At 35.9% G+C, this 20,802-nt stretch overlaps 1 protein-coding gene across 6 annotated transcripts in view; it reads right to left on the bottom strand.

Annotated features, from left to right (window-relative positions):
• DENND1A (DENN domain containing 1A) overlaps positions 1–20,802 on the bottom strand; it is a 219,984-nt gene that overhangs the window by 40,713 nt on the left and 158,469 nt on the right. For all 6 annotated transcript variants that reach the window (XM_076355228.1, XM_076355226.1, XM_076355227.1 and 3 more), the window contains 5 exons: positions 9,281–9,382; positions 8,639–8,726; positions 7,997–8,037; positions 6,139–6,210; positions 4,990–5,046 (listed from right to left, as the gene is read on the bottom strand). In XM_076355228.1, the coding sequence (XP_076211343.1) occupies positions 4,990–5,046; positions 6,139–6,210; positions 7,997–8,037; positions 8,639–8,726; positions 9,281–9,382 (360 nt within the window). The remainder of the gene's footprint in view (positions 1–4,989; positions 5,047–6,138; positions 6,211–7,996; positions 8,038–8,638; positions 8,727–9,280; positions 9,383–20,802) is intronic.

Raw genomic sequence — 20,802 nt, forward strand, 5'->3', positions numbered from 1 at the left:
AAAAAATTCAACAAAGTACACTGAATTAGTAACAAAGAGCCCCAAAACAACTCAATGACAAGAAATGCAAGCTTCTGTCAAACTCATACTTCAGCTTCAAAACAGCAACAAGCTACCAAGGGATCTGGTCGGTTTTGGAATCACATAACATGGCAGCAATGTATACTGTTCTGAAATGTAATGACATTAAATACAAACTTTATTTACATCTTTCTATATAAGTATAGCCATATTAAATGTGCACTAAGCTTCAGACCTGTTATGCATATGCCATAAAGGTGCCCAGCACATTCAAAGCCACCTGACCTGCACTGAACAGTGGACATTCCCAGCACTTCAGAGCTTTCAGAGTTCCACCTGGAGCTGTGGCCCCAACCAAGGCAAAAGACAGCTGGGAATCAACGGAAAGCAAAGCATCTTCCAATCCAGGCAAAATTTCCAGAAAAATATAAGACGGACACAAAAGTTTGGACATCAGGGGAATGGGAGGAGATAAAAGATACAGACAGAGCAAGCCATTAAGCAAAACCCCCTAAGATGTGTAACGATCACTGCAAATCCTTGCAGCTTTTATTGCTATAGATTTGCTGTACTTCTCTGATGATATAATTGCATACAAAAGATAACATGTTCCTAAAGTGTATTTCCACTGTGTTTGCTGTACAGACTTCCAAAGAAACTGCAGCAGATTTCAGTCAAAATTATATTTAAAAAAAATATATACTTAATGAAATATGAGAATTAAATGATTTGATACCTCTCTATTTTTTCAAATTCCAAAAAGGCAGACAAATGAACAACACAGCTTCGGTCATCAAAGCAAAATTTGCTTCACAGAAGTTCGTTTTCTACCTTCAATGAAACCACATTTGAGCTAAATAAACAGAGAAATCTGATTTTAAACACCCTAAATAAGGGCTCCAAGTAGCTTTAATATGATTAAATGTCAAAGTGTTTGGCATTCCTATAATTGGAAAGTAGACAACAGTCCTTCAAAGCAGTCTGTGACATACCTTCAGTCCACTAACAGACTTTGAATACAGTTATTCAGAAGTCAATAGGGAGTACAAGACAGACAGAGAGATAAAACCACAAATAGGAAAACAGGACTCTCCGATTCTGAACTTCAGCTTCAGAAAGGTATCAGGCCTCACAAAATGTCTACTGATAAAAGCAGTTCTTCAGCTTGAGAACTACAAATGACCAAAGAACTGCAGTGGATCATAGTGCAGGCAGGCCTTAAAAAAGCAGTGCCCATTCCTGGTACTAAAAGAAAAGCCAGGTAGACCTGTGCATCCCAACTGAGGGAGTGGATTTACCGGCCAGAATGCTGTCTCGTATTTCCATGCTGCTTCTGAGACCCATGCTAGTACTTCCACCTGAAGCTGTGCTGTGTAAGTCTACCAGCTTGGTTGGTGCTCATGAGCAGTTCTTTGTACTGCAGTGCATCATACCGTGTAGATATGTCCTAAGTCTGACTTTTCAGTTTCGACATGTCCTCAAAAAAGGGATTTGGTATAAGCCAGCAAGCTATTCCTGAAGTAGCTTAAGTCATATATATTATTCCGGATAACAACAAAAAAACATGCGACCTATCCCTCCCAAAAACTGGAAAAAAATGGAAGGTGATAAGTTACTCATTACTGGAATAAATTCTCCAGAAATGCAAAAACCTAGCAATGTTTCAGTGACTTTTTAATGAAAAGAAAGTGTAATTTAAAGATATTATTAAAATCAAAACCACCTTTTGCCTGAGGATAAAAGATACTTTATAGATTACTGGAAAAAGAGAATGACAACAATCTATCACACTCCATAATTATTTCCATATATAAACAGTGCTTCCCCTAACAACTGTCTGTTCAGGTGAAATCTTTACAACTATTTATTTTAAAGGAGGAACTTCAGAGAATGAGTAAAATATATATTTACAGATATGTAAAGTTTACCCTGTAAACTGAATAAGGTTTTCTTCTGTTTAAATATGCATTAGCAATTTTTCTAGGGACCTTTTGTAATGGACTACAAATACTGTCCATTAGAAGAGCAAAAAACACATTCCAGAATGTCTAGAAGGATTCTTCAGGTTATTTTATAAACCTCTAAATGAGTTGTTTCTAGTTGTACTGATAATAAAGCACTGACAACAGCCCATTGATGACAGACATTAACTAGAGCCACACAGGGCTCTCATAAGTAAAATAATGCTGAATACATTAATGCCAAGTGCCCAACCATTTATATAAATTGTCTTATCCATAAGCTTTCAGTAAGCTACATTCTCCCCACTGAAAGTTGAGGACGGTACCATTCATATTCCTCCTTCTTCCTAATTCTCTGTAGTTAAGCTTCAAACGAGCCAATAACGGAGTGACTTGACCACCATGGTCCATTTGTGAAATGGAAAAAGCAGCCTTTACAAAAAAAAAAAGAAAGAAAGAAAAAGAAAAAAAGAAAAAAGTACTGTATCAGATATAAAATAAAGCTACCATGCTGTATCTATTAACAATTATTTGCTATCACTCATAAGAATCCTCTGAAAACTATTTCTGTTGCTTTGAAATACTGTACCACAAATGAACAAGGGATGGAAATAGAGCCACATTCAATCTCTACTATCATATTAAAGAAGGACCTTACACACACCACAGTGACCTCTCAACAGGTCAATCCTGCATTTCCCATTTGCAATTCAAACCCAAGACTGGAGCAGACCAAGGGCAAAATGGGCTCTTGATTATATTTAAGAGGTCACCATTGCTATGCAGAGTTGTAGGAAGCAGACCTCTAGCTTTATTGCATTTTTAAATTCTATCCTGTACAGAAGCTGCTCATATTTGGCAGCGAAAACTGGAAAAGGGATGTTTATATTTGACTTTTCCTTACCAGCGGCCTGCATACTTTTTGTATTAATAATGGAAAACAATATGTTAAAATGCAGTTGATAGTAAGTTCAGTTTAAAAATAACCTTAGGTTATCCTTAGAAGATGAAAGACTAGCATGCCAAATTTGGCAAAATTAAGTATTTAATGATGCCAGAATTTCAAACGGTTAACACTTGCACATACTAGTAAGTAAATACATGAAAAATATAATGTTCTCACATGAAAATTGGTGAGTATGCACTAACAGATTTGTCAACAGAGCAGCACAGGCATTTAGATTAAAAATAATATGAGGGTGGCCAACAATTTTTGCTATTTTTATCACTTTAAACAGAGCAATACCTCTTTTTAGAGTTATCTTCCTATCTTGCATTCAAAATGGAGAAGAGGATGGGATGGAAAAGAACAGACTTAATGAAGAAAGGAGAGGTAGAGCCGTATGCGTCAACTACTCAGAAATCTTTTAAGCTCTTGTGAAAGCGTATGTTGAACAATCATGTTTAACCACCTTAGTTACAGAAATGCTACATAATAAGGAAGGTGAAACAAAATTGGGCCATTTATTTGTAAATGTTATGTGTGTTTTTTAAAAAAGAGTGCTTGCTGCTTGAAGGACTAGGAAGACAACAATAATAATAAAACAAAGCAATGAATGAACGAGACATTTCTCAGCCTTTTATACAAATATCACAGAATAGCATACAATTATATTAGCATTTAAAATATAGGAAGACAATCTGGTTATTTTACACAGCTCCAACTGCTTTAGTAAATGCACACGAGAAGACCAAACATTTTATTATTCATGAAGGTTTTGTCCAGAAGTGAAACACATGGAATTACATAAAAAAAACCCCCATGTACAAGAAAACTGCTTCATTTTTCTAATATTTTCATATTATACATAAAGTGGTCACATATAAAGTAGGAAGTGTAATAAAATAGCATTAAAGGCATCTAAAGCAACTTTATCTTCCTCAAAAATCTCTAGCAATCTGCTAGAGTATTTAGAGAGCGAACAGCATTTAGATTGTACACACAGTTAATTTCATCAGTTAGTAACCTGGCTGCAGAATAATCCCTTTGTATTAACATTTTGTTGACATAGAATCATAGAATCATTTAGGCTGGAAAAGACCTTTAAGATCATCGAGTCCAACTGTTAAACATGTCCAGGTAGACTGCTGTTTGTGCCACGAGATAGCACTGCAAATGTATTCCTAAGATAATGGTTTAGAAATTTAGAGAAGAAATTTACTGAGACAGCACAGATTTAAAAAATCCCCAAACTATTATGCAACAAATTGAATAAAAATTTCTGATAAGAACTTCAGTTCTATTAGCATGTTAGCTATCTTGTTTTCCCAAAAGACTCTAATAGCTCTGCTTCATAGAATAAATAGAGTGTCTGAAATAAAGCTAAGGCAGAGTTAACCATTCATTCATAAGGTATGTATGACCATGCTTCTGGCTCAAAAGGAGCAATTAGTATTGGATAACACATTCTTCAAACACAATTCAGCATTCTTGGAACTGCACAGTTTACAAACAAAGACGGATTTGGAAAACAACAAACAGTTTGAGTATTTTTTTCTGCAATAATTCAAATTTGAACTGAACACCAACTCTAATTTAATTCCTTTATGCCTAAACTTTGCAGTAGACACTCGTGAAACATATAAATCCTTTTCCCAATGACCAACACTATACTATTTTCCCTGTGAGATTGCTGTAGAAATAACAACAATTTGCCATTTGCAAAAAGTTCACTGCCCTTACTGTAGGAAAGATCTCCCAGTTCACATAAAGTCCCCTTCCACAATGCCCCAGCACAAAGGACAGGAGAGGGACCACTCCAAATAGAACACTCAATTTCCTGGCTTTTGTGGGTTTAAGTCAGAGCCTTAATGTATTTGAAGACAGTTTTTTTTGTCTGTGAATATTTATAACAGTATGAAAAATCCGGGACAGCTGGTAATGCATTTTGAAGTGCGCGTACTAACAACACTGTATCAAACAGCTTCCTATTGATCACATAATGCTTTTTGTGGCTAAGTATTTCATACATGGTGCTTATACATTTTGAATAAGAACTTCGAGTACCTTTTGCTTCAAGCGGTTTTTCACTTCTTTTATTCCCATTTTTGCATGATCTTTTGCCTGCATGAAAAATTAATTTAAGTTAAAATCCCCTTCTATTTCCAGCAGTGACTACGCTTGATTTCAGTGCATCAAGATTCACCTTCTCTAGTTACTAAAAACGTCAAGGAAAAAATTGTAACAGGATATTGAAAACATACTAAAACAAATAGAAAGCTAAAAAACCCCCAAACAAACAAAAAACACCACCACAACCACCCACACACACTCGTTGCAAAAATTTCATTTTCTCTGTTTTGATGCCATAGACATCTTTCATCTTTTTGCATTCCACACCCTCGATCTTCCCCTCTCAGTACTTATCTTTGCTATAAGTTAACAATCAACAGAAATAGTCAGCCTGCAAACTTTCTCCTTGCAGTACTCTGGATACCAGTTCTATTTAGTAGAGCTAATCTCATCCTACTCATCTCTCAGGTTGGAGGAAGGCAGGAGAAAAGAAAAGTTTGAATAGTTTTCTCAATGCTTTTTGTAGCATTATTTCCTAATATTGAGCTTGTAAGAAATCCTCACTTGTCTCTACGTTATCTTACACAGTGAAACTGGCAGGCATAGATGATAACACAGTAACATACTAGCTGTTTGTTAACAGAACTGAAAACATTTTCATTTAAAGAATAACTCAGTAAGTTGAGCTCTAAATAAGCAGGTATAAGAAATCTCTAAGGAAAATTAATTGACATTTAGAGAAGATGGAAACAATTTGGAAAATGAGAGGATTCCCTTATTTCGTGAAGCTGCAAGCAGAGAAACCTGCGGTAACAACGATTTCCAACAGAGTAATGACAAGATGGTAGAGCTGCTTAGTAGATCATATAGGCACTATTTCCTAGAAGTAGTTCTATGTAATAAATAGAATTTATCATCTATACTTTCAAAAGAAATCACAAGTTCCCCTTCCCCTTTGCATTTCAATTGTTTAAATTTCAAAATGACTTTTCCATTTAAATTTGAAATTTAGATGAATGCGTATTTTAAGTAATTCCGTGAGTCCAATAAAAATGAATTTAAGTCTTGAGTTTCATTTGAAAGGTTATAACAGAATTGTAATTAGACTCTTATCTCAGTAGTAAGCCAGTACTTGATACTTACAAACTTATAGACAGTCTTCATGGCAGGGTTAGCCTTGGTCTTTACTGTATTTAAAATGGCTCCGCTTCCTTTCTATAATTATAGTAACAATAGAATAAATTTTATCAAAGCTCTTTAAAGCAAACAGCAACCTAAATTCCACCATTCTTAACTTAAAATAACAAAGCATTAACTATGCTTATTAGCAGAGCTGAGTATTAAAATGGTAAATTTAAAGAAAAAGAACACAAGTAAAAACATACTAAATGCTGCTCTCTGGTTTTCCAGAGGAATCCCAATTCTGTTTAATACAGCAGTATTCAAATGAAAAATGTCAGTGTCTCCTAATACCAAGAGCCCTTGTCTTACAGGTCGTCTCACAAAAGAGTGTTCTATGACTGTTCCACTCGCCCTCAAGGGTGTTCTGTACATTGCATTAAAATCCTAAACAAGTTTAAGACAAAAGTATCTGACCAAATACTCAATGTCTGGGGCAGAAAATTCAGTTTCAGAAAAGCCTGTGTATTCAACCTGAAGAAGATCTTTTATTTTCCTTTTCATGATCCCACAATACTGTTTATCAAAAGCATGCTGCCTTTTTAAGATCTAAGTAGTTGATAAAGAGATAAATTGAGGGAAAATGAAATCTAACTACAGTCATAAACATTAATTCTAGAAAAGCTGAATTACATGTGCTGAACATAATAAAAGTCACAAGACAGTAACATGTCAAACAGAATAATCTGTTAGTCTAGTCGGTGTTTTATACATCTTCTACACACCATTGACTATTGCTGTACAGTACCTTATTTGATAAATACAGGAGATGGGTAAAATCCAAGGAATAAAATCTTAGATAATTTTGTATTTTCTTATTTCAGTGCAAAATTATATTTCCAGAGATCAGATACAATCACTTGCAAACAGTTTTAAGATTTACTACTTCTGTTACTACATGACAATTAATCTTCAACAAAAATTATAAACTGTTCAATTTAATTACACATATTTTTATAATCACTGTCAGCCATTCCCCTTTCTTATAATTTTAGAATTACTTGTCATCCTATGTATTTATATATCTTTTTATATATATATATATATATATTTACCTAACTAACTATATGATGGGATTTTTTGCATTACTGTTATAAAATATGTTTAATTCAAAATTATCAGCATAATATTGAGACCAGCATTTTGTGTAAGGAACATAATTCCATTCATAACCAGGACAACAGGCAAACGGAAAGCTGCAAAACTGAATTCTGTCAGAAAACAATTCAATCTTTCCTACTGACTCATACCCATAAAACACAAATATTTTACTTTTCAATACATCGCATTTTATGCATCAAAAGAGACTTTTAAAAATCAGCTATAATAATGTATTATTCTCTAAAAGTATTTAAATTTTTAATTTATACAACTAGAGCACTAAACCAAAGAGATCCAAAAACATCCCAAACAGTGCTGTCCCTATTCAGCACTTCACACCATTTAGCTTTATGAAGAGCTTTTTGGTGTGGCAATGTTCCGTTTGTTTCCTTTTCTATTAAAAGTAAAGAAAACCCACATTATTTTCTAAAATGACAATAACTTATTTCCAGCCATCTCCAAGACATTAAAAGTGCGATTCAAAAACTTGAGAATTCCTATGGTGATTTTTTTTTTTTTTTTTTAGTGTATTTTTTCTTCTCTTCCTTACTTGGTCTGAAGAGCGCATTGGTTTCTAACAACCAAACTCAAGTTGGTCACAGCTAAACACTGCAGGAAACAGGTTAGTCATGTTCATGAGGACAGGCGTTAACAGCCATACAGAACTGTACAATGGTCCAGTAAGAATGAGAATGTCTGTTGGAGAATATTGTGTTCTTACCCTTACTGTAGAGAGCCACTGGTGGTACAATTTGTCACTACCTAGAGAGAATCACAAAACCAAACAACTATAACTCTCTACCAAATAGAAAACACGTCAGAAATGTGAAGTGTTAGCACTTAGTGGTTCTAGGAGCATGAACAGTACAGAAACAGAACAGGACAATCATCCTTTTCTTTTAATGGAAACACAACAACAAAAAATTGACGAGATATCTACAATTTTTCTTTTACTTGCTAAGAGGCATTTCTATTTTATCTGGGTTGTCTTTCAGACATTTGAGAACACTGAGATTTTTTTTTTTTTTTTTTTTTAAAGATCGCTAAAAGAAATGAGGTGGTTCTGGGTAAAGCCAAGGGTTTTCAGTATCCTCCATTGCAAGAACTCTTTTAGTTGTACTTTAGCCAAGTGGTAAAGCTGAGGTTTTGTAAGACTGAACAGACTATTCAGACTACAATAATACATTACTCAAAGTTCTTGACAGAGGAAAGAACAAAAATTTAAGACACTTCAACCTACAGGGATCATTGCAGCCTCAGTTATTTAGGTGAGTAACCACAATGACCCATTACATCACAATGGCTCACAAACAGTAAGTCAAGAACAGTGTCTGAAATTACTTTAAAATACTGTATTTCTTACCTGCATATTCTCCCATATTTATCTCCTCTTCAAAAACATCACTGAAACCCTCTCCAGAGTTAAGCAGATCCAGACGGCCATCAATGAACTACATTAATGTTAAAAGAGAGTGTAAACAAATCAACCATCCCATCCTTTATCTTTTCAGAAAGACTTTATTCTGCATTTGCTAGAATAACCCCGATGTTCTTATCAGGAAGGGACTCTAAATAGAATGAAATACAACCAAAATTGGCAAAATGTTTACCAATGCAAAAAGGTATGCTGCATATGCAAAAAAACAGCATTCATATGTTTGTCTATACAGATATGTTTTCAGCTTCCCTGAAGCAGTAATATCATGTTTAACAGTATTATGCTTTCTGTACAAAGTTTTCAGCAGATACATTTGGTCTAGGTACGCTCAGATCAAAACTGAGCACAGAGACCTTGAGGGGAAAAAACCCATACACCTCTTAAAATATAGAAAGCCTTATCACCTGAATCTGAGAAAAGCCAGCAAGTAGGAATTAAGGTGCTGCCAACTACATGAATTTTCCTCATTATGTGGCTGACAGATCAAGGAATATAGGAACAGCCCTCGAAAAAAACAGTTGTATTGTTAAAGAATCTGCTTCTACATTAGAGCAATTAAGCCAGTACCTGCTTAAAGAGCTGGAGCTGAATGGCATTCTGAAGAAACTGCCTCATGACAGCAGAACGATGGGACACAAATGTTTCTTCACAAAAAGTGATGGGTTCACCCTGTAGAGTTCAAAGCATTAAACACTGAAAAAGCTTTGTCTGAATCCATTTGAATCCATTGTCTCCATTTAATCTACTTCCTTTCCAAAATAAATAGATAAATAAAGCAGGCCTTACATAACGTTCAGTAAACTATAGTTTATTTCCAGGTTTCAATCCTGTGACTGAGAAACAGGTTGGAAACTGGCAAATTGCGTATCATCAAAATAAAACACATTTGCTTTATGCACATTTGCTTTGCTGGTGAAGGAGCTTTCATCATCCAAAAAGGTAATTTTACTTAATGTCCCCAAAATATGACACACAGTCATCTGAATTTTGTATATTCTGCTTATCTGCCTCAGTAGACCCAGCCAGTTAATCTGCACAAACAAGTCAGGAATGTCTACTCTGTTCTCTCCACAGTTCAGAAAGATTAGACTTTCATATATTGAATGAGCGAAATTTCCCTTTTTCACAACCTTGTTGGCAAAAGACAGAAATTGTTTTGCAGCTCTACTTTTATCTTATTTTAATGAGTTATGTTAATGCTGAAGTCTGCTGTGCATCTGCCATAAGGGCACAAATTTCCTCCACACTTAAATCTACAAATACTCAATGTAGGAAGCAAATCTATTTATTGAATTAAAAACAGGAAAGTAACAAAGAATGATAAAATTATACTGATGTATAATTAATATGGAGGCTTTTTCATACTCATATTAAAATATATTTGGACTCTTCATCTGTTGAGTGTTTAAAATCAACATTAGATAGCAAAAAACCTTAAAGCACTCCCTTTAAAAGGGTGGTATCATTCAATTTCTGAGAGCTTTCTATATTAGCAATCTCATTTACCATTGGCTGTGTAAAGTCAGGATAACAGGGCCACTAAAATGACTGTGCTCAGAAAAACCCCATGCCACAGCACTGCTTTAAGCATATTGGTTTTTCCCCACCAATTTATGCTGGAAGCCACTATGTGACCCCAGGACTTCTAACACCTAATCCACACTAAAAGGATACTAAATCCTCAAAGCTATGTTGGGCAAACTGTGATGACACTCGCATTTCTTAAAATCCGTAGGTATTCACCTTTTTCCCTGAGTTGACAGTCGATCAAACTTACTCATTGATACATTTCCTACTGAGGTTTGGTACTACCCCAGAGCTTATCTACCTGATGGCTGATACTCACTGCTGATTGCTGGTCCTTTGACATAACTGACCTCGCCATTGTAACCAAATGGCGTGAACAGTTTTATCAGTTTTTGACACAATTTATGAGGAAAGTGAAGGAACTATTTGGCTTCAAATAATCAGACTGCAGTAATAAAATTCTTCCTGCCCACCAATGGGCAACCAGAATCACCAAGATGATACGCCATGTGCCTCACCTCTAACCCAGCACTCAACAAAAATGCCAGAGGTCACAGATTGTTCTTAACATGAGGAAAAGGATCAATTACAAGTTACTGTCTAAGCACAGGGTGGGTCTCTTTCAAAGAGGGAAGAAGTCACTCTTTTAGGATAGCTTCTTTCACCTTTTCCTTGGGCCAATGAATTTCCATAGTTTTGGAAAAGAAAGCAGGTTTCTTATGTGACAACTACCATTTCAGGATAATTAATTTTAAAAATAAGAACCTGTCTTTGATTTACTCTCGCAGGTATTTACAGGGAAAAGCCAAATCACTACAATCTTTCCAGGCAAGAAGCATGAGTGTCAAAAACCACTTCCCCCCCCCGTGGCTTTGTTCTCATCAGGATAAAGAATCATAAGACACTTTGTTTCAAAGTAAACAAAGGAAAAATGTTTGGAAAAACAGGTCTGGCTAGTATGTGCCTGGTATGCAAGACACTGGTGACAGTCTCCATGACAGAATGACTACTGCCATGACAAAGGTTCTGTCTCAAAAATCAAGGTACGTACTGTCTGAAAGGTTTTAATGCATTTAAATGACTAACAGCTGATCATACACTCATGTTAGTAGATCGCAGAGAGGGACAGAACTGCTGCATGACATGGAAGTGTCAAAACAAGACTTTGAGCAAGAGGTAACTTGGCAAATGGAAAAAGCCATTGGTTGATTTTGAGATGGGACTGACGATTTGGACTAATATAAGCTCCCCATGCAAGAACTTAATATATTATATTCAGCCATTGCCATCCCACATGAGATTTGTTTATACTCTCTCTCAGGTACCAGGAAGTAAAAGTCAGGATACTACAGAGCACCACAATTAGTAAGAGAAAATCTTAGGAGATTGCAGTTTCTGTAGTAACATACACGTGCAGCGACAAACACTTTCCCAGCGGGGCCTAGGAAACGGCACAACAAACAACAGGACGTAATGTCTACTTGACCAGTATAAAAAAGGCTTTCCCATCAAATTCGGCTACCAGAACATAATAAAGGATGCCTGAAAAATATTTATGTCTGACATCGATACAATCTGGAATGTGAAAAGAGATGGGAGCAATACATGAAGAAAAGCGTAGATTAGTCCATGATCAGAGAATTTGTTCACCAGAGGAAGGTTTAGCTTTCATTTAAGCCTCACTTACAAAACACTTTAAATGAAACAAGCAACCCTTTCTACAGTCTATGAGAACCCAAAATTTCTCCCATGGCCAGAGAAGAGTATGAACATTGTGGAAAGAACTACGCCCTGACAAACAGAAGCTTCCTCTACTCCATTGTACCTCCAGCACAATGACACCAGCTTCTCCTCTTACAATCGAGCTATGTACCGTTCCTATAAACACACATATTGCAGCTGGGGGAGCCCAGTATTATTATCATGTTAACACACTTCCTTCCCCAAAGTACTAATGATTGAGTTTGTTCATTAGGTTGATTAGACCTTTTGACTTCTTAAGAGCCAATTCCGGCTCAACTGCTGCTAGATGATAGGAAAACTTTAATCATCAAGGTCAAGCGTGAGCTTTTCAGCTTAGAATGCATTAGTACCTTCCATCCTCCATGACCTCCAGAAGGGTGAACACACTGTTGCTAACCCCCATCCACAGCTTCATTACAAAAAGACAAGCTGGACAATAAGACCATTTTCTTGACAGATTTAGTTAACTGTGAGTTATAAAGCTAATCAGCTCTGCTTTTACTGACGGATGACATTATACATGAGGGGACATGCTAAGAATTGCAGGTATTTTGTGAAATGAATGGTCTTGCTCACATGTAAAACAATTATAATAACTTGTCCTGATAAACCCATCAACTCCTAAACTTGCTGTTTCCAACAATTAGAATTTAGGCCTGGATTCGTCAACACCTTAACTATACATCATTCCCCTCTCCACCTATAAATGCATAACAAAGGCTAAGATAATGGCATTGCAAATGGTCTAAATGTGTGCACAACGTGACTATATGAGGAATCTAATTTGATCTGTAATATTAGATAATTCACATATATTTCAAGATTGGATCACAACATTATTTTTTTAATACACAAATTTACACATTTCAAAGACATTTAATCTGCAATCTTAACACAAAAGAAGTAACTTTAAAATAGAAGACTAAGATTTAAGACTTGCAGATGCATTGAAAAAATAAGTGCCTTTTCTTTATGCCTTTGCAAATCTCCCTTTATATGAATATTTTATATTCATATGGCATAATGAAGTTCATCAGGGCAGTGCTGCTGTCTCATGACCCCTTAAAAAGCTGAAAAGTTTCAGCCCACATCTGATCTGTTGCGAGCCCTATTTTTAAATTGGAATTCTGTTACATTCTAAAATAATGTTTAAAACTACTTAAGGCAGCAAGGGAAAAACAAAAGCAGTCTAGGACTTAATTCAGACTGTTCTAGAGTTCCATGAAACCTGCTGTTATATTTTAAGAAGCCATAATACAAACTGAAAGATAAAGCCCGATTTTGATTAGCTAGCCTGTAAAAAATTTCACCACGATCCCCCATCTTTCAAGGGAATCACTTTTCCTCAGAAAGAAGAACTTTATTTCAGAAGAGGGTACAAGACCTCATGCAGACAGTTATTGTCAGTGAGAGAAGTATTATCTGAATTGTCCGACTTACCATACTCACAGACAGGCCAGCTAACTGGTTATGGCAATAACTTTCACAGTGAATATAATGGACTAAAAATATGTGGGCAGAAGACAGCACAGATTAGAGAAGGACTTGGATGAAGGGACAGAGGCAAACACAAATGATACTTCTGGAAAGACACACCACAGGTGCTGAGATAACTCATGGAAGTCTAACTATTCCCACTCCTGCAAAAGATGAGACACCAAAGTGTGCATCTGGATAATGGGGCTTTAAAGCCAGCATGTGACTGCTAGAGAAAACATTAAGATAATAAAGACAGGGTTCAAATTAGGTCAACAGTGAGAGTCTCTTGCACAAGCAAAGATTTCACAAAACTTGATTCTAAGGGTAAAAAAAACCCAAGAAACAAAAAACAACCCAAACCTGAAGACTTTGTTTGGACAACCCTAAAAGTTATGCCATGGAAAATATATGTAATCTCCTTTGCATTATCATGGTCAGCATGTGGTGCAGGGTAATGAATTTTGTGCTGCTGTATGCATGCCTTTAAACCATGTAGGTGCTCTTTCAAAGCCTCTCTAATAAATACACAAGCCATTAGAGCTGCTCTGTAAACCAGCCATGAAATGAAAAAAAAATGCGGGTGGAATTTAAAGGTGCAGAACAAGATGACAATCTGACAGTCTACAAGCTGTAAGTCTAATGTCAGTATACTATGCAGCAAAACCCCAAATATACAGCAAGAACAATCACATGCAAGAGATTCATATATCACTGTTTTATTACTACCTAGATGTTGCAAATAACCACATCCTTTACTAAAATCGGTTATGTTGCAAATGACAAAGTAAAGCCTATAGGGATATTCTAGGAATCATCATCCTTAATTCTATCCAGAATTATAATGAAATTAAGATAGGAGAATGATCTTACTGATCTAGATATATATGTCAATGTCAGATACAACAGCAACCAAAGGCAAGCAACTGCTCTGCAGACCTTTCAAGAATTGTGATTACAATGTCAAGGAAAGATTAGCTCATCACAGCTGAAGAAGGATCATCAGTCAGCCAGCAGGATTCCATAAAGAAAATCTGAAATTGGTGACAGACACCTGATAGGACATTGGCTCATTCAGCTTGCAATTGCAATGACAAATAACCTCCCCATAACTAGTACATACATTCAGCACAAGAAAGGTCTTTGCATCTGCCTCAGTCATAATGGAATCAAGAAAGCATAGATCAAATAGTCTGCATTAAGCAAATGATACCATAGCTTTATTAGCATTTCAAGATGCTGCTCAGGAACAAAGAAATCATGTGCTCAGAGATTTGACCACACTTCTTCTAAAGAAAACTAAATTAAGACTCTGTTCAAAAAGAGACTACCAGTTCTGATAAATTAGTATTGCTAAGTGTAATCTTGAAAAGCATTTAAAAAACCACGTATTTACCAATGCAGACTGAACTGTCCAAACACTTACTGTCTCATGTAAATGCCCATTTCCATTACCAGTCCAATTTCAGACTTTTTTTCATGTTCCTCACTAGGGTATATAACCTCCAGTGGAGAGTGAAGAGTGAATATCTGTACCACTTTTTTTTTTTTTTAATAGATTTACAGTATCTATACTTTTTACAGATACTTTTTTATAAAATTTACAACATCAAACAAAATGGGCCATTTCTCTAAATTCTCAACCCTTGCAATTGCTGGTGAATTGGAATTTCTGACAGCTGTCATTCTTCTGCATGTGATCTGATAACTCCTGTAATAAGTTGTAATATCACTGAAGGGGAAATAAAAGGGAGAAAGGTGACTGCAAGTCAGTTGAATCACCGACACCAATCATAACAGTTAAACACATCAACATCCCCTTCAAAATGTCATGTGTCAAAACTTAGCTTATACCTGTGCTGTGGATGATGTTTATATGCACATACAGCAAGCTGTACTCAGCTACATAGGCATTACCCTTACAAGAGCTCGGGAGCTTTCTTTTACAAAACATTCCTTGACAGACAAATCACGAGGCGAGACAGACATGTTCTGCAGTGCACAAAATAACAACATGCTTCCCTAAACTCCTAACCTGGACATGACTAAATAAACACAGAAGTGTTTTTTCTGATTGTACTACGACGAAGAAGAACGCACCTCCCACTAACAAAAGAAAACAGTAAAAGCTTGCAAAAATGTAGCGTTGTTTGTGGTTACTGGCCATAACCCAGTTTTCTCATGTAGATATTGGAAGTTAATAAATTTCAAAATTTTACCTTGTAAGCATTCTCAAAATTCTTATGTAACTCCCTTTATAAAACTAGATACCGACTGGAGCTCTGAGTTAGACTGCAGGAAAAAAAGCAGACTCATATCAACAAATACATTCTTGACCAAAACCCAAATAAAAGTAAAGCATCCTCAGAAAGGACATACATCTGTTTCCTACAACCACTGAAGATACCATTAATATTTACCAGCAGGCTGCCAACTAGGATGAAGCAATTTAAACACACAACTCAACTTTAAATGTGAAATTATAATATGCAGATATTCAGACTTCATAAAAATCTTTTTTGACACTGTAATTACAACTCTGTGGCCTGTGCTTCTTTTAGAACCCTAGTAATATATGTGTTATTATAATGCAATGCATTATTAAGCTGTAATCAATTCTACAACATCCAAAATGCCTTCAGATCAAAAAACTTTAGGTGTATTAAAATTACTATGAAACTTTTGTAGAAAAAAATACAGAATAAGATTTATTTGCATTAAAACATTGTAAGAAAACCAGCTCATATTGATAGATTCAGTGAAAGTTCAACAACACCCCTTTACACATTATTTCAGACGGCAATATCCAACACCATTAAAGGATCTGACAAACTTTGCACAAAGACAACTTCAAATAAAAGATGACACTAACGAAAAACATGTAACCGGAAAAAATTTACATCACAGCAATGTTTTTGCTTCTCCTTTCAAACCCTTTTAGTTTACTAGGATACCTGGCATTTTCATGTTAGACCAAGTAAAATGACACATACTCATATTCACAAATAATGAAAATACTTTACTGTAATAGAGCAGGCCATCTTTCAAAGTGTTTATGTGGCTAATTCAAGCCATTGCCTGCCCTGATTTCTGAATCACCTACATCAGCCAGCTGTTTTCTATCCCTAAGCAACTGATACAGGCTCGTGCCTCTAGAACTCAAGCAACAAACCTGGAAGATAAAGTGCAAAGAAGCCAGCAAGAAAGCATTTAAGGCTGGGGGGGAGGGAGGGAAGAAAAAAGAAAAAAAAAAAAAATCACCATTTCACAGATCAAGAATAGAGGCATGAAAATAATAAGTAACTTGTACACGGTCACAAAAGTCTCTGGCAGAGCCAGGGAAAAGAACCGAAATTTCTTTAATCCCTGTTCAGTACCTTAAATACAAGGCTATTCTTCCTCTTCCTACTTGATATTGTGTCAATGCATGAGTGTAGGTGTTGAAAGACTAACAAAAGAAAAGTAATAGTATGGTATTATGAGCTGAGAAACCTAATCTTTATCAGATACAGCAAATCTCTATGATGCTGCCTGCACTAGGAACTCTCTCTTTGTCCTGAATACGCTTTAAATTACTGGCATAATGTGTACTGTATATTGTTCCACTCCTATATTTATTCCACAAAAACCCCTGTGGCCTGCATGCGATTTTATCATTAGCTGGCAAGGTAATTTCAGGGCCTAGTTCTGCAATCATTCCATGAGCAATACTCCCATTCAAGCTAGTATGTTCTGCATATGTTCTGCATGCAAAGCAGCTACCAATTCAGGTTCCCTATAATAAAAAGGCCTTTTTCCATTTTAACTATTGTGGAACATTAGTGACAATACAGAAAAGGAGAAAAATTACAGTGCAATTCTTTATACGAGTTATTTTATACTATGACAAAATATAAAAGTGTGCTTGGAAACACGATCTACACAAAGTATTTCCTATGAGATAAATGACAAGCTTTTTTTTGTTTCATTTATTAAAACTCAATAGAATAAAAAATATTTTGTTAAAATACAAACAAACAAAAAAACCCTCTGCAAAAACGATAAATGATTGGCCAAAATTTAGAAATGACCAATATGCCTAAAGGTCACAAATGTTAATATGTTGCTTTCTTTTGATTTCTTAGATACATGTAAAAAGCCAAAACTCGTCCAAATCAATGAAGCTTCCAGGATTCACCCAAGTAAATATATTGAAAATATGTTTTTGTGCAAGATGTATACGACTCCTTTGTATTATGATCCCCAAAACCACATTGAATAAAATGGATTTCAAGATTGAAATAATATAACATTTAGATGCTAATACAGATGCAGAAGGAAAATAAACTGTTTTTAACTTCACTAAAGCAATGTGAGAGAAGCTTTAGTCATAAAGGTAGGTCATAAAATCCCACTTTCTTAGCTAAATAACAAAACCCCCATCTCTATAAATAAAATTGATATAATGGAATTAAACTTTAAATTTTCACTGAGTTAGAGACATCTACTTTCTGGTAGATACACTAATGCACAAGATATAAGATAACAATGCAATGCCACCTCCTTCATATAGTATCTGGCAAAGTAAATGCTATTCCTATAATAGAACTCACTGAGGTTTGATTTGTCATCATGTTATGCCACTTGATAATTTGGTGTGGAAGCCTCAACTATTGCCATGAAAAAACCCAGCTAGAAAAGAAGTCACTTTAGAGAAAGAGTTTATCATGTCCCCTGAGAGAGGTAATCAAAGGCACTGGATTAGGAACACTGGAAAAAGGTTTCATTTCCTTCTGTTCGAATCATGTAATGGTCTCTGGGGAAACCTAAGTGGTCAATGATTAATATATAAATGCATACACACATATGCTTGCTATGGTTATTTATCATATATGTGAGATTATAAATCAGTAATTTATGTCACCAGACTCTTAAAGATGCAACAGCATCCATTCCTGGGAACAAGTGGAACTTGCCACACCAAAGACACTTGCCTCTATACTGCTCATTACAGAGCATTAGTATCTTATATGTCTGTCCAAACAACTTCTGGGAAAGAGCTAAGAAATCAAGTTCACAACCGCTCAAAATGCTTCTCCTCACAGGTGGAAAAGAGCAAAGTAAAGCATTTCCCTTTGAAAATAAATGAGAACTCTTCATTCTCCTTTTACCATTTATTCATTCTTTGTTTGTCAGAAAGAGGCTCAGATTTTACCACAGGAGAAGGCAAGACACAGAAAAAGCTACATTAGTATAATCACAAAAACTGTGCTACTTTTCAATTACTTTTAACAGAGCTCATCAATCATTGGCACTAAATGAAGCCCTTTCCCCCATCTCACAATAGGTTGAGGATCCTGCCATATTAGAAAGTATCATTTTTTATACGTTAGGTTTGATTTTATTTCCCCAGGCTCTCCTCTACAACATCTCACTTCTTGCAGTTTTTATTCAAACCCAGAAGAAAAAAGAAGAAAAAAGAAGAAAAAAGAAGAAAAAAGAAGAAAAAAGAAGAAAAAAGAAGAAAAAAGAAGAAAAAAGAAGAAAAAAGAAGAAAAAAGAAGAAAAAAGAAGAAAAAAGAAATCCCACCTCTGAGAGACCGAGAATGCTGTGTGGTGCAAGCATTTATTGCAAGATATGTAATCTGTCTCAGTCCCCCAATTCCTTCCTGCTATATTCGTAAAAAGAAAGTTGCATCCAGTGTGAGGATGAAAAAAAAGCAGGTTTTTCCTTTCACCACTTCCCCTATAGGTTTTGCTCAATCCATGACGAAGCAATCGAAGGGAGTTTGTTCTGCATTCCTGCAAACCTACAGCTCACCCACACCGAAGCCGAGCTTTGCAGCAAGTGTAATTATTTAGTGTTTGGCCGCATGGCTCCTCCCAACTCCCATTATATCAGCTACACATTTCTGACATGGAAACCATGCAAAATTTCTGAACTCTTTTGTGAGGGGGAAAAACGCCATCTAATTAGACCACATGTGCAGAGAAGCATCTGGCTCAGAGCGCAGCAGTTTACACAGTTCCTTGAGTTGTCGTGGAGACAAGCACATGACCCGCTCAGAGCAGAAACTCTGGGGCACGGATCCAGATGCACTTCTAACATATTCTGACAGAGAACAGATGGGCAGATATTTGCTGGGCCAAAAATGCCAACTCTGCTCCCCTCCAGACCCACATGCCCTCAATGATAATTTTTATCTTGTAAAAGTCCTTCTCATCTGCCCTGGAACCTCAGGCTTTCTCACCTAGGAAAGAGAACTAAACCTGCCAAGATTTCAATCAGAAGAGTCCACAAACTTCAATCCCATTTATGTAATAGTTATAAGGAGCACTAACAATTGACAAAACATTAACCAAATATTTGAAAAAATCACTTATTTTGATGCTTTATTTTGGCATTCAATTCAAATTGCATTCATGGAAAAATGCACGTGAATTTCTGTGATTCACACGGTGCATTATTACATCTTGGCTGGTGAGGCTTGATGCTGTTTTAATTATTAATAAAGTAAAACAAACTTTGCTCTACATATTCATAAGAATTGCTAATAATGATGTCTATTATCGTGGTGACCTCACAGCTTTAAGATCCTATTTTCAATTTCTTAATATTCTTTCCACTGTATGAATACGTTTTCTATTCCAAATTCCTTTTCAACTTTAACGCTTAGTTCAAATTAGCTCAGCATTCTGCTAAGAACATCTTCAAAGGAAACAATCTCACAACTTTGGTTGAAAAGCCCTATCACTCCACACAGGCATTGAACATGCCTTGCAGGACGCACACGATCTTCTATTCGTTTTAGAAGATGAATTTCCAGGAAGAAAAATTCCTTGGCTCAAACTCCCTCAAAAAGAACCACAACTTGTGACTACAGTTGCCTGCAGACCCTGAGCATCCTACAGCCCAAGATTTTCTCTGTGATTGCTTCACCTGCTGCAACGATGGGCCAGAAGCCGAGAAAGCCAGGTGAATAAGCATGAAACAACAGTAAAAGAAAACACTCGCCACCTGCCCGCTCTATCTTCAAGGAAGCTGACTACTCCACAGGACTGAATTACATTCTTTCCGGTGCCACAGAGTATCTACATTAGGGATGCTAGATATTTTCACAGTAGGCATTTCCCGCTGAAAATTCAAGAAGGCTGGCTACCACAGAAAAAGTTACTAAATAACCAACAAAGTATTTGCACTGAGAAATTAGCATTTTCAACTTTCCCAATTAAAAACTAGAATCGGCATTGACTTGAGCTGCCTTTTTGAGCTAATTTGATAAATGTACATACACACTTGCTCTACTTGGGCATAATCGCTTTGACCCAAATGCACATGCAAAAATGTTACATAGCTATTTTAG

This window comes from Aptenodytes patagonicus, chromosome 18 (assembly GCF_965638725.1).
Source record: "Aptenodytes patagonicus chromosome 18, bAptPat1.pri.cur, whole genome shotgun sequence".
In the NCBI taxonomy this organism is placed as follows: Eukaryota; Metazoa; Chordata; class Aves; order Sphenisciformes; family Spheniscidae; genus Aptenodytes; species Aptenodytes patagonicus.